General features: G+C 40.5%; 1 protein-coding gene and 1 long non-coding RNA gene across 2 annotated transcripts; both read right to left on the minus strand.

The window, feature by feature from the left end:
- Positions 1–1132: 1132 nt before the first annotated feature.
- On the minus strand, positions 1133–2452 carry LOC130986881 (uncharacterized). Its single transcript, XR_009089465.1, has 3 exons — positions 2218–2452; positions 1946–2029; positions 1133–1820 (listed from the first exon to the last, which is right to left on the minus strand). It is a non-coding gene; the product is annotated as an uncharacterized LOC130986881 (long non-coding RNA).
- Positions 2453–3290: 838 nt separating this feature from the next.
- LOC131025814 (pentatricopeptide repeat-containing protein At2g16880-like) lies at positions 3291–10894 on the minus strand. The gene is made up of 3 exons (XM_057955603.1): positions 10653–10894; positions 3603–3924; positions 3291–3385 (listed from the first exon to the last, which is right to left on the minus strand). The coding sequence occupies exons 1-3, from the start codon at positions 10892–10894 to the stop codon at positions 3329–3331; spliced, it is 621 nt and encodes a 206-aa protein (XP_057811586.1). The 3' UTR covers positions 3291–3328.
- Between the last annotated feature and the right edge of the window lie 2533 nt (positions 10895–13427).

Consider the following 13427-nt stretch of genomic DNA (forward strand, 5'->3'; position numbering starts at 1 on the left):
AACCTAAAACCCTGAATTCACAATTCACAACCAGTCGAATTCACAACCAGAATTTTTTGTTTGTGAATTCACAACTGAACTGAAACACTAAACTCTAAACCTAAACCCTAGTTGTGAATTATTACGATTGTGAATTCACAATTGAACTGAAACAGTAAATTCACAACTAAACTGAACTGAAACCTTAAACCCTAGTTGTGAATTATTACGATTGTGAATTCACAACTGAACTGAAACAGTAAATTCACAACTGAATTGAACTGAAACCCTAAACCCTAGTTATGAATTCACAACTGAACTGAACTGAAACCCTAAACCCTAGTTGTGAATTTTTACGATTGTGAATTCACAACTGAACTGAACTAAAACAGGTGGAATTGAACTCAAGACCTTTTACAAAGATGAATCTTGTGGTGTATCAATTTTGTCACTTGATAAATCCACTCTAAACCCTAAACCCTAAAACCTAAACCCTAAACCGTAAACCCACTCTAAACCCTAAACCCTAAAACCTAAACCCTAAACCCTAAACCTTAAAACCTAAACCCTTATCCCTAAACCCTACACAGTCGAATTCACAACAAGAATTTTTTGGTTGTGAATTTACAACCAAAATTTAATTCACAGTCAGAATTTTTTGGTCGTAAATTCACAACCAGTCGAATTCACAACTAAAATTTAATTCACAGCCACAATTTATTTTGGTTGTGAATTTGAGTTTTTAAAGTTTGAATTCACAACTAAAACTAGAATTTATTTTGATTGTAAATTCGAGTTTTAGTGAATTCACAACCAGAATTCAATTCACAACCAGAATTTATTTTGATTGTGAATTCAAGTAGTTGTGAATTTGAGTTAAAGTTTGAATTCACAACTAAACAGAATTTATTTTGGTTGTGAATTCGAGTTTTAGTTGTGAATTCAAGAATATGAAGTTGTGAATTAATCAATGTGGTCGTGAATTCAAGAATATTAAGTTGTGAATTCATATATGTGGCTGTGAATTCAAGAACATTAATCAATTTTTTATTTCTCTAAGTATTGAAAATGAACTTCTAATCCTAAAAGAATCACCCGATGAGAGAGGGAGATTGAAATCTATTTCAAAACTTAAAGAGAGATAAATAAGATATTTAAAACATAAGCAAATGTAAATTATTATTCACAAAAAAACAAAACTAAAAAATTGTACAGATAACAAAGCATCAATCCAGAAACAACACAAACAGCAATGATCTTCCTCAGTTAATTCCTCGTATACCACACACTCCCTCTCCAAAAATCAAATAAGTAGTAATCTCAAACTAAAATTGTAGAAAAAAAATTACATAATTCAACAACTTGTGTAGATTCCCTAGCTGGTGTAATATATGATGTTGAAAAATCTAAGCGCCTTCTCCTTGGCGTTGTTAAGGGCGATTTGAATCCTTCATCTTTCTTTAACGGAGATACAGTAGAAACTTGTGGATCAAATGCTTTCCTGTAGAGTGAAAGAAGATATTGTTCGAGATGCCCTACTTCTAGCTCCAAAACTGAAATTTCTCGAATGAGTTATGTTGCAGGATGGAAAGCAAATAAACTTATTAGTAAGAAGACCTACGAGAAAAGTTCAGTTTCCTAAAATATTTCAGGAGATCGAGCAAAGTGCAATCGATAAAAGAATAGAAAGAGTAGAAAAATTTGGTAAAAGAGAGGCCAGCAACCTTTGGAATTGTGGCTTCACTAGTAATGTCATGTGAAGAAGCTTGATAACCAAGCGCCCTCTCGAGAGCACCGCGAACAGAAACTTGGTCTTGTAATCTCTTTTTGAGCGTCAATATCTGCACAACAACAAAAGTGAATATGTAACCACACTAACTGTACAAAAACTTAACATCCAATTAATATGAAGCTGGTATAAAGCAGGAGTTCAGATGAAGCTTGTGAAATCAACATTCTCCAATACCTCTTTCCTCAAAGATTGTTGGATCTCGACATTCGATTAAAATGTCTTGTTGCCGTTGGTACAACCATTTAAGGGACCCATATCCTGAATGAGAGAGAAATCAACACAAATATAATTAGATAGAAAATTTTGAAAATAATTGTAAAAACTACGATATTAGATGGAACATGAAACAACACAGAATGTCGATCAGCTCTCTAAAGCACGAGTCCTTATAAACCAACGGATACATCAATCACAAGAGCAGAGATGGCCACAATGAGGTGTCTTACCAGCTTTTCTTCGGCGGCTGCTTCAGTGGATTGAACCAGCCTACCTTCCTCGTATCTTTTGCTATATGGGAAGCTGCCATTGTAGCAAATGATACGAGAGAGGGCTCAAAATTCTACGTGATAAATGTGCTAGCTCGATACATTTTCACTCATGTAAGAGAAAACTAGACAACATTTATCTTCTAAAACTTAAAAGAGAGACAAGAGTATAACCAGAAAAAATTTCAATTTTGCAGATAAGGAAATAAGCAGATACCACAGAATCTTAAAAACTTTAAATCTCAACCCAAAATCTCAAAGATCACATACTCTGCTTGGAATCTAAAATTCAAGATTTCACAGATCACACACTCTGATTTCTTTCTCAACTCCTTTAAAGTGCATATGCAAGAAAGTAGTACTATCAGACAAAAAATACGGCTCACATTGATACAAGTCAGTGTTATTTACTATCCACTGAAGGAGGACACTAAAGCATAGCTCTAAAGCCCTCCATCCTCCATCCACAAAAATGGATTGCACTTGCACAAGCACAACACAACTTCTAATAAGTACATATATATACCTAATACCAAAAGTAATCATCATTAGTGAAGGCATCATAACATATATAATCATGGAGAAAACTGCTTCACAACTCATCACAATCTCATTCATCAACAATCACATGCTACATAACACTTTCCCAACCTTCCCTTCTTATTGATTAATCCAAAGGCCTAAGATGGAATGAGCCTAATTATCCCCAAAATAGTTAAAACAAGAGAAGAATGCATGCATTTCCATTTTCCAAGGCAACACAAGTGTTAATTAGCTGTATTCATATAGCAAAGTATGTGATCAGTTTTCCTCAGTTTTTGCTACTGTATAACTACCAAAGCATCACATCACTTATTATTATTGTATATATGTAGGAAGAGTATATAGTATTTGGTATAAACTAGGGAAAGAAATCAAGACTATTTCTTGATTCTACGGATTTTCTTATGGCCCCAAACCTCCATTCTACCAAGCGGGCATCCACATGGAGCTCGGAATATCAACACCGTCCTTCCATTCACAGGCGCCATCTTCTTCAATTCCTTCCGATCCTCCCCCAATTCCAGCTCCCTCAAACCATACAGCAAATCGTGCATATCGTGTAATTTCCCCTTCTTAGACAATGCATCTAAAACAGTGTTATAGCTAGCATTATCTGGCATTACCTTAAAATCATGCTCCATTTTCCTCAACAAATGAATTGCATCGTTAAACTTATATTCTAAACAGTAGCCATTAATCAAGATGTTGAAAGTAACCACACTGGGCGAAACCCCCAATTTCACATCATCATCAAACAACTCTTTACAAAAATGCGTAGAGCGAGAGGAAATATCTTTCTTTACCAGTGAATTCAGCAAAGTGTTGAGGGTGAGCAAATTAGGGCGGATTTTGAGGCGCTTCATCTTTTTGAAGAGCTGCGTGGCGAGGTGGGGCCAGCCGGAGCGGCAGTAGGCGAAGATGCAGGTGTTGAGGAGGGTTGCGGACGGCGGCGGAAGGGGGCGGGCGGGGTGGAGGAGGTAGCGGTGGAGGTGGTGGTGGGGGTGCTCGGAGACGATGGCAGAAGATGGAAGAGGCCACGAGGCCGGGGCAGAGATGACGAGGCCGGGGGCGAAGCAGAAGATGGCGGAGGCGACGAGGCCGAGGCGGTGGCTCTTCGCCGGCAATCTGTGCTCGAAGGGAGGGAGGGAGGGAGAGAGAGAGAGAAGGGGGAAGGGAGTGTACCGTGAGGGAGAAGAGAGAGAAAGAGAGTGGAGAGAGAGAGGAGAAAGGAGAGTACATATTTTTAAAAGAGGGTATTTCTGTCTTTTCAATCAAAAAGTGGATAGTTTTTATTATTTTTATCTTTACAATATGAAAGTGGATAGTTTTATATATTAACTCTTTTAATAATAGTTACTAAAGTTCTATATTTAAATATTGTAGAACGATTAATTTATTTCAACAAAATAAAAACTAACATTACATAATACTTTTTCTTAGAATCAAACATTATATAATACTTGATAAAGCATAAATTATATATATAATAATAGCAACCAATTTTCTAAATTAGAAATTCCCTCCCCCTCCCACTCCCAATCCCCCCACGTATAATCTATTAATGCAGCACGAAGATTTAGCTATGGCTTTTGCTAAAAAGACTTGGCGTCTTCGCTCAGGTATCCTTCATCTGCAGGTTTGGGTTCCTTTTTTCGATCCATACAAAGCTGCCTCCACTATTGCTCAAGTCTGGGTCCGTATTTTTAATTTACCTCATGATCTTTGGCATCCTGAGGTGCTTTCTGGTATTGCTCGTGAGGTGGGTACCCCGATTCTGATTGATGGTATTTCAGTACATGCACACGTTGGTCACTTTGCTAGGGTGCTTGTTGAGATGAATGTCACGGTCAAAGTTGATCACTAAATTATTAGCAACAAATTACCGCAACTAACACGGTGCAATTGTAGCACAAATTATAAGTAACCGAGTATCGTATCCACAGGGACTGACACAACGAAACTACTTTAGCTATCTCCTAAACAAACTTAAGTAGTAGACAGACAACAGAACGTAGAGATTTGATTGATTAACTAAAGTGCAAATAAAAATAAATAAACACGCGTAGAAAAATCAAATATGAAAGACAACTGATCCTAGGGTAGTAAATTCATTAACTAAATCTATGTAATTAATCTATTAATCCTATGTACCAATTTAATCCAGTTATGATGAGAGATCACTTAATTAATCAATTACTCTCGCTAGAGCAGCAACGATCGTAGATTAGTAAATTCTCTATCTCCGTTAGGTCTCAAGAAAATCTACTAACTCCCAATAGCTCCTAAGAATAGCTCCCTATGATCCACCTATCTCCGCTAGGTCTCAAGGTTAAAATCATATCATACATTCCTGAATCCGCTAAACAGTTATCTCCGCTAGGTCTCAAACCGAATAGCTAAACATGCAAACTATTGGCCAAATAATTCACAAGAAAATAAGCACCAGGAATTATGAATCATAAACTGGAAGGCACAAAGGTATTAACAAATAAATCACATAAATTCAATCAACTATTTACAAACCCTAGAATCAGCTAAAGGAAACTAGCTAGACATAGTAAAATAAAACATAAACATGATTAAAAATAACACAATTGTAAAAACGAATTATATAAAAACCGAATAAAAACTGAAGTAGCGACTTGAATCTTCAATCTTGATCCAAGCCTTGAAAACTAGAAATCAATAAAATTCTAATGCTAGAAAAAACTAAAGTATGAATGCTAGGGTTCGGGTGTGTCAGGTCTGTCAATAGGTCAAAAGAGGACCTATTTATAGATTTCAGATTTCCTTCGGATCACCATAGAAGTTGCCATGCAAAGTAGAATTCTAAAGGTAATAGAATCATGTGAAATAAGGCAACTTTCCAGCTGGATACGCGCTCCGGAAAATACTCCTACTCTCGCCGAATTCACAACTCTCGCCAGAGGAATGGATGTCACCAGGGTAACGGGTCACGCCAGAGGAATGAATGATTTCTCTGACCTCGCACATCGGAATGGGTCGCCAGCGGAATGATTTGCCAGCGGAATGGGTCGCCAGCGGAACGGTGATTTCTCTGGCTTCTCGATTCCGCTGTAATGGCTTCTTGCTTAGCTACTCTGACTATTAACTCCTCTGGTGATGACTTTGCTACACTGGCTTCTTGACTTCGCTGACTCCAGAGAAATGGTGATTTCTCTGGCGATTGATTCTGCTGCACTGGAGACTTGAGGTCTTTGTTTTCTCTGACTCCAGAGAAATGATCATTTCTCTGCTCTGGAGACTTCGGTTCCTCTGCTCTGGAGACCAGAACACCTAGAAAACGCCAAATTCATCCAAAATTCTCCAAAACTGCATTCTTCTATCTCGAAAGCCTAAATCTCCTGTAAAACATAAAATATACCATAAACGCACCAATTTCCAGAAGATTATCTTAAAATATGTACATACAAACCCTTAAAAATAGAATAAATTAAGCATAAATCAACTCCCCCACACTTAGCCTTTTGCTTGTCCTCAAGCAAAATCTATATGAATCCTAGGAAGAGATTGATTTCAACAATGTTCATTTCCATCCAAACATTCACAAAGTCAATTCAACACTTTACAATCAACATACATCTCTCGGTCATGCAAGTAACTCAAAGTTTAAGAAGCAACAAAAGAGTAATGCAAGTAATTCGATCAGACCCAATTCTCCGCTAGAAGTGAATTCCCTAATGTGATCGCCTTTATAATCAATATCACCAATTTTCACACTTTGTGTGCTTGAGATTTCGACAGTTGAGCCATAATTCATGAAATAAAACCATTTGGATGTAATCCAAAGTCTTTTCACGTGGTTTCTCATGCTCATAGTTAGACTAGAGGAGCAGAGACTCAGAGCTATCACATTTCAGAACAGGCCAGATGTTTCAGAGCTGACAATTTTTAAAGTTGGCAATTCGTCCAACATTTTCACAGATAAGATACGATCGTAGGCAATCACAATGACAACACTCCTTCTAGCATCTACCGGACAAATCACGTTTTACTTACTTACAAAAGTGTTGCAACAAAACTCATAATTCTTTACACAATCAAGAAACATATATTAAAAGTAAAACAAGAATATCCTCCATTCATTCACAAACCCAAAATGCACATTGAAAACCATCTTCTCTTCCACAAATTCATAAAAATTAGCCAGATTTGAGACCAAAAACTAAGCATAGAAAAATCAATTTCGCCCAATTTTGAAAAATATAAGCAACAAAACACCACTCCCCCACACTTAAAGCATGCCATGTCCTCAGGGCATAAAAGAAATACGAAGAGTGTAGAAAACGTCCCTGATTATCGGCAATGAAAAACTGAATCTTCGTGAGAGGCGGTGAAAAGGTGGGTTTTCGGCCTTGGGCAGAGTAAAGAGTGGCTGCGCTGGACAGGTGCAGCGAAGAGAATGGCTGCGCTGGAACATGAAGACCACCAGAAATCTGGCAGAGAAACACCTGCCCCAAACTAAACAAAGAAACAAAGAGAAACAAAACAAAACAAAACGAAACAGAAAGAAAGGAAAATAAAACAAAGAAAAACAATTGGGTTACCTCCCAACAAGTGCTTAATTTAACGTCTAGAGCTCGACGATACCTCAAACTCATGGGTCATTGAATTTGACAACTTCAAGACCACGATCCACGTTTGACTTGAAGTATGGTTTGAGACGATGGCCATTAACAGTGAAGGTAGTGCCATCAGTGGCAAACAACTCATACGTCCCATTCCAATTGCTCTTATGCACCACATATGGCCCTGTCCATCTTGATTGCAACTTGCCAGGAAACAAACGTAGTTTCGAATTGTATAAAAGTACCTCATCTCCTGGCTTGATTTCCTTGGTGCGGATGCTCAGATCATGGAATTTTTTGGCCCTCTCTTTGTAGATGCGGGAACTCTCATAGGCTTCATTCCTCCATTCATCTAACTCTGTCAATAAATCATGCCTTGTATGACCAGCCTCCTTGAACTCCAAATTGATTCTCCTCGTCACCCAATATGCCTTGTGCTATATCTCAACAGGTAAATGACATGACTTGCCGAAGACAAGTTGATAGGGAGACATACCAATCGGAGTTTTGTAGGCAGTGCGATACGCCCAAAGAGCATCATCTAGGTGCTTCGCCCATTCCTTCTTGTTGGCCACACTTTTCTCCAAGATTTGCTTGATATCTCGATTAGCCAACTCCGCTTGTCCATTAGCTTGAGGATGATATGGAGTCGTCACCTTGTGCTTTACTCCATACTTTGCCAACACGCTTGCTAGTAACTTGTTGTTGAAATGCGACCCCCCATCACTAAGCAACGCTCTCGGTGCTCCGAACCGAGTCAAAATATTCTTTTGCAAGAATTTAATGACTACCTTAGAATCATTGGTGGTAGTTGGGATCGCCTCCACCCATCGAGACACATACTCCACAGCAAGCAATATGTAGGAAAAACCGCAAGAAGCAGGGAAAGGACCCATGAAGTCAATTCCCCAAACATCAAACAGCTCCACCTCAACAATGATATTCTGCGGCATATCATCCTTCTTGGTGATATTGCCCATGCGTTGACAACGATCACACGACTTCACAAAGGCATGGCAGTCTGCGAAAATTGAAGGCCAATAGAATCCACTATGATTTACCTTCATGGCAGTGCGGTTGGCAGCAAAGTGGCCTCCACTAGGTGAGCTATGGCACTCTTCAATGATCTTTGGCCATTCATGCTCTCTAACGCATCGCCGAATAAAGCCATCGGCGCACCTCCGATATAGGTAAGGATCCTCCCAATAATAAAACTTGACATCATGGAGGAACTTCTTCTTTTGATAGTGCGACAACCCCTCGGGAAGAGCTCCAATAACCAAGTAATTGCTATACTTTGCATACCAAGGATCCTTAAATAGCATCGCCCAAATCTGCTCATCGGGAAATGACTCATTGATGGCCATCTTCGGATCATCCCCCTCAATCGGATTCTCCAATCGAGACAAGTGGTCGGCTACCACATTCTCACATCCCTTTCGATCACGAATCTCCATATCAAATTCTTGAAGCAACAAGATCCAACGAATCAATCGGGGTTTGGAGTCATTCTTCGTGAACAAGTAGCGGATGGCGGCATGATCAGTGTAAACAATTGAATGAGTTCCAATAAAGTAAGAACGGAACTTATCAAAGGCATACACCACTGCTAGCAGCTCCTTCTCCGTGGTTGTGTAATTCCTCTGAGCAGAATCCAAAGTTTTACTAGTGTAGTAAATTACCTTGAATAACTTATCTCGCTTTTGCCCCAACACAGCTCCCACGGCCCAATCGCTAGCATCGCACATCAATTCAAACGGAGCACTCCAATTCGGCGTGATCAACACTGGCGTAGAGATCAGCGCGGCTTTCAACTTCTCAAATGAGACGAGGCATTCATCGGTGAAGACAAACTTCACATCCTTCTCTAGTAAAGCACAAAGTGGCTTGGACAGCTTGGAGAAGTCTTTGATGAAGCGCCTATAAAATCCTGCATGCCCAAGGAAGCTCCGCACTGATTTCACGGAAGTAGGCGGCGGCAACTTTTCAATGGCCACGATCTTAGCACGATCCACCTCCAATCCTTGGGCAGAGACCCTATGTCCCAAAACAATGCCCTCACGAACCATGAAGTGGCACTTTTCCCAATTGAGCACGAGTGCCGTCTCCTCACAACGCTGCAACACTTGAGCAAGATTGTCCAGACAATTATCAAAGGAAGATCCAAAGACAGAGAAATCGTCCATAAATACCTCCATGATATTTTCAATCATCCCATGGAAAATCGCCATCATGCAGCGCTGGAAAGTGGCACGAGCATTGCAAAGACCAAAAGAAATCCTCCTAAAAGCAAAGATGCCATAGGGACAAGTAAACGCGGTCTTATGCTGATCCTCCGGGGCTATCATGATTTGATTGTAGCCCGAGTACCCATCCAGAAAGCAGTAGTACTCGTATCCTGCCAATCGGTCAAGCATCTGATCAATAAACGGCAAAGGAAAGTGATCCTTACGTGTGGCTGCATTCAAAGCTCGGTAATCAATGCACACGCGCCATCCTGTGACCAGCCTCGTAGCTATGAGCTCATCTCTCTCATCCTTAACCACAGTCATGCCTCCCTTCTTAGAGACAACTTGAGTTGGGCTCACCCACTCACTATTAGAGATGGCATAAATAATGCTGGTATCCAACCACTTGAGCACCTCCTTTCTCACAACTTCTTGCATCGCCGGATTCAAACTTCGCTGCGGCTGCACCTTAGGCTTGTATTCCTGCTCCAATAAGATACGATGCATGCAAATAGAAGGACTAATTCCTTTGATGTCGGAAATAGACCATCCTATAGCAGACTTGTATTTCCTTAAAACTCGCATCAACTTCTCCAACTCCAACGGAGATAAATAGGCAGACACAATAACAGGAAAAGTTTCATTGTCACCCAAAAATTGATACTTCAAGTGATCAGGAAGCGGTTTCAGCTCAAGTTTGGGTGTGGCTGCAGCTCTGGATGACTCCGCTGGCCTAGCTGATTCCGCTGGCCCGGATGATTTCTCTGGCCCGGGTGATTCCTCTGGTCTGGATGATTTCTCTGGCCCGGGTGATTTCGCTAGCCCGGGTGATTCCTCTGGCCTGAATGATTCCTCTGGCGCAGAGGATTCTTTATCTTTTTCTTTTGCCACCGACTTGCTTCCCCCATCAACAGGTTTGTGAATATCCATGTAAGGCACAGGATCGATGGGATGTCTCTCTACGGCCTCCAGCTCTGCAATATAATCTAAGATCTCATCACACGCCTCGTCTAGATTGGAATATGGATATAAGGACCGTATGATGCACTCCTCCAAGGGATCGTCTACAGCTGCAGGGAAATCAATCACAGATTCAATCATGTTGCACTCATCCATCTGCGGCTCGGCTGGTTTTCTCATAGCGTCATAGATAGATAGAGTCAATTTTTCATCATTGACTCTAAATGTGAGATCTCCATCCTGTACATCAATAAGAGCACGACCGGTAGCTAGGAATGGACGCCCCAAAATCAATGGAGTATTCTTGTCCTCCAGCATGTCCAAGACCACAAAGTTCGCAGAAAAAATAAATTGCTCCACCTGCACAAGAACATCCTCCACAACTCCCTTGGGATATGTGATTAAACGATCTGCCATCTGCAAAGCAATAGAGGTAGGCTTGATTTCTCCAATCTCCAATCGGTTGAAAATAGAGAGAGGCATCAGATTGATGCTTGCCCCTAAGTCACAAAGAACGCGGGAGAAATTCTGCCCTCCAATCACACAAGCGATAGTAAAGCTGCCAGGATCCTTTTGCTTCAATGGTAGCTTCCTTTGTAGCACTGCACTGCATTCCTCGGAGAGATTAATCGTCTCATATTTCCCCAACTTTCTCTTGTTGGAGACTGCATCCTTGAGGAACTTGGCATAATCTGGCATATCTCTTAAAGCATCAAGTAAAGGAATGTTGATGTGAAGCTTTGAAAACATCTCCATGAACTTGGCTAACTTCTGATCCATCTTTGGCTTTGCCAGGCTATTCGGGAAGGGTGCTACAGGCTTGTACTCTGGCCTGGGAAACGTAGGAGTAGGAATAGGCTTCTTAACAGCAGAGGTTTTCAACGATCCCTTAGAAGTAGGCGATGAATCGCACACAATCGTCTCCAGGTCATCCTCATCCATAATCTCTACATTTTGTTCCTTTCCATTCTTGCCATCCCGCTGCTCTGGCTGACCCCGCTGCTCTGCAGAGGAGTGATGATTCCTCTGCTTTGTATGATTTTGATATTGAGTTCCGCTCCTTAGATGAATCGCATTACACTGATTTTTAGGATTTATCTCAGTGTTGCTAGGAAACTTTCCTGGTGTGTGCTGCGCAGCTGCTTGGTTAGCAATCTGACCAACTTGAGTCTCCAAAATCTGTACTTGCTTCGACAGTGATGAAAAATTATTCCCAATGTTACCCACTTGAGACTCCAAGTTAGTCATCCTTGAATTAACAGTTGTCTTCATGCTAGACATCTCTGTTAACATCTGCTGCATCATATCCTCCATTGATGCTTTCTTCGGCTCATTTATAACTCCTCCGCTAGATACAGAGAATCCAGGTGGAGGCTGCAAAGCATTGCTCGGATTTCCGTAAGAAAGGTTAGGATGCGGACATGCTCCTGGCTGGAACTGCTGCTGACCCTGCTGAAATTGTGGACCTCTGCCATACATTCCTGGTTGTCCTCGCTGGAAATTCCCATAATTTCTGCCATTCATGTAATTGACATCTTCCATGGCTGATGGGTCTATCACAGCTTGCTCATGACATCCAACATTCAACGCACCAATTTTTGTAGTTAGTTCTGCCAGCTGTGTAGCCATCACTGCTTGTTGAGTCACCATTGCTGCCATAGGATCAGAACTTGACGCAGCTGCAACCTTCTTTAATTGAACTCGCTCAGATGGCCATTGGTAGCTCGTAGAAGCCATACTATCAATAATGCTCCATGCTTCAGAACTACTTTTCTGGAGTAGAGATCCACCAGCAGATGTATCCATGTGCATCCTTGTACGCTCCCCGCAGGCATTGTAGAACATTATCACAAGCGTGCCTTCATCAAAACCATGGCTTGGGCACTTTTTGAGCTTCTCCTGATACCTCTCCCAAGTCTCCGCTAGCTTTTCTCCATCGTACTGCTGAAACTGCACGATGTCCATCTTCAGTTTCAACGTAAGGCCAGGCGGATGAAACTTGCGTAGGAATGTATGAGCCAAATCCTCCCACACGATATTCTCTCCCAGCTGCAGCGTATGATACCACGACTTCGCTTTATCCCACAGTACCACACTAAAAAAAAATTAAAACAGAAAAAAAAAAAAAAAAAAAAAACAAACAAACAAATAAAAGCCTGAAGTACTATAAAGTCCTATCGGAAATATTAAAGCAACTTCTTGACAGTCCCCGGCAACGGCGCCAAAAAAAGTTGATCACTAAATTATTAGCAACAAATTACCGCAACTAACACGGTGCAATTGTAGCACAAATTATAAGTAACCGAGTATCGTATCCACAGGGACTGACACAACGAAACTACTTTAGCTATCTCCTAAACAAACTTAAGTAGCTAAAGTGCAAATAATAATAAATAAACACACGTAGAAAAATCAAATATGAAAGACAACTGATCCTAGGGTAGTAAATTCATTAACTAAATCTATGTAATTAATCTATTAATCCTATGTACCAATTTAATCCAGTTATGATGAGAGATCACTTAATTAATCAATTACTCTCGCTAGAGCAGCAACGATCGTAGATTAGTAAATTCTCTATCTCCGTTAGGTCTCAAGAAAATCTACTAACTCCCAATAGCTCCTAAGAATAGCTCCCTATGATCCACCTATCTCCGCTAGGTCTCAAGGTTAAAATCATATCATACATTCCTGAATCCGCTAAACAGTTATCTCCGCTAGGTCTCAAACCGAATAGCTAAACATGCAAACTATTGGCCAAATAATTCACAAGAAAATAAGCACCAGGAATTATGAATCATAAACTGGAAGGCACAAAGGTATTAACAAATAAATCACATAAATTCAATCA

The sequence above is a fragment of the Salvia miltiorrhiza genome, chromosome 5 (genome assembly GCF_028751815.1).
Source record: "Salvia miltiorrhiza cultivar Shanhuang (shh) chromosome 5, IMPLAD_Smil_shh, whole genome shotgun sequence".
Lineage (NCBI taxonomy): Eukaryota > Viridiplantae > Streptophyta > Magnoliopsida > Lamiales > Lamiaceae > Salvia > Salvia miltiorrhiza.

Excerpts from the sequence above, each read along its gene's own strand:
- LOC131025814 (XM_057955603.1), bottom strand. The coding sequence starts at position 10,894 with ATGCTGGAGGACAAGAATACTCCATTGATTTTGGGGCGTCCATTCCTA. Across the intron at positions 3,925-10,652 it reads TTGGAGGAGTGCATCATACG|ATTGCCGGCGAAGAGCCACC; the intron begins GTCCTTATATCC and ends CTTCGAGCACAG. Across the intron at positions 3,386-3,602 it reads ACACTTTGCTGAATTCACTG|ATGCATTGTCTAAGAAGGGG; the intron begins GTAAAGAAAGAT and ends ACACTGTTTTAG.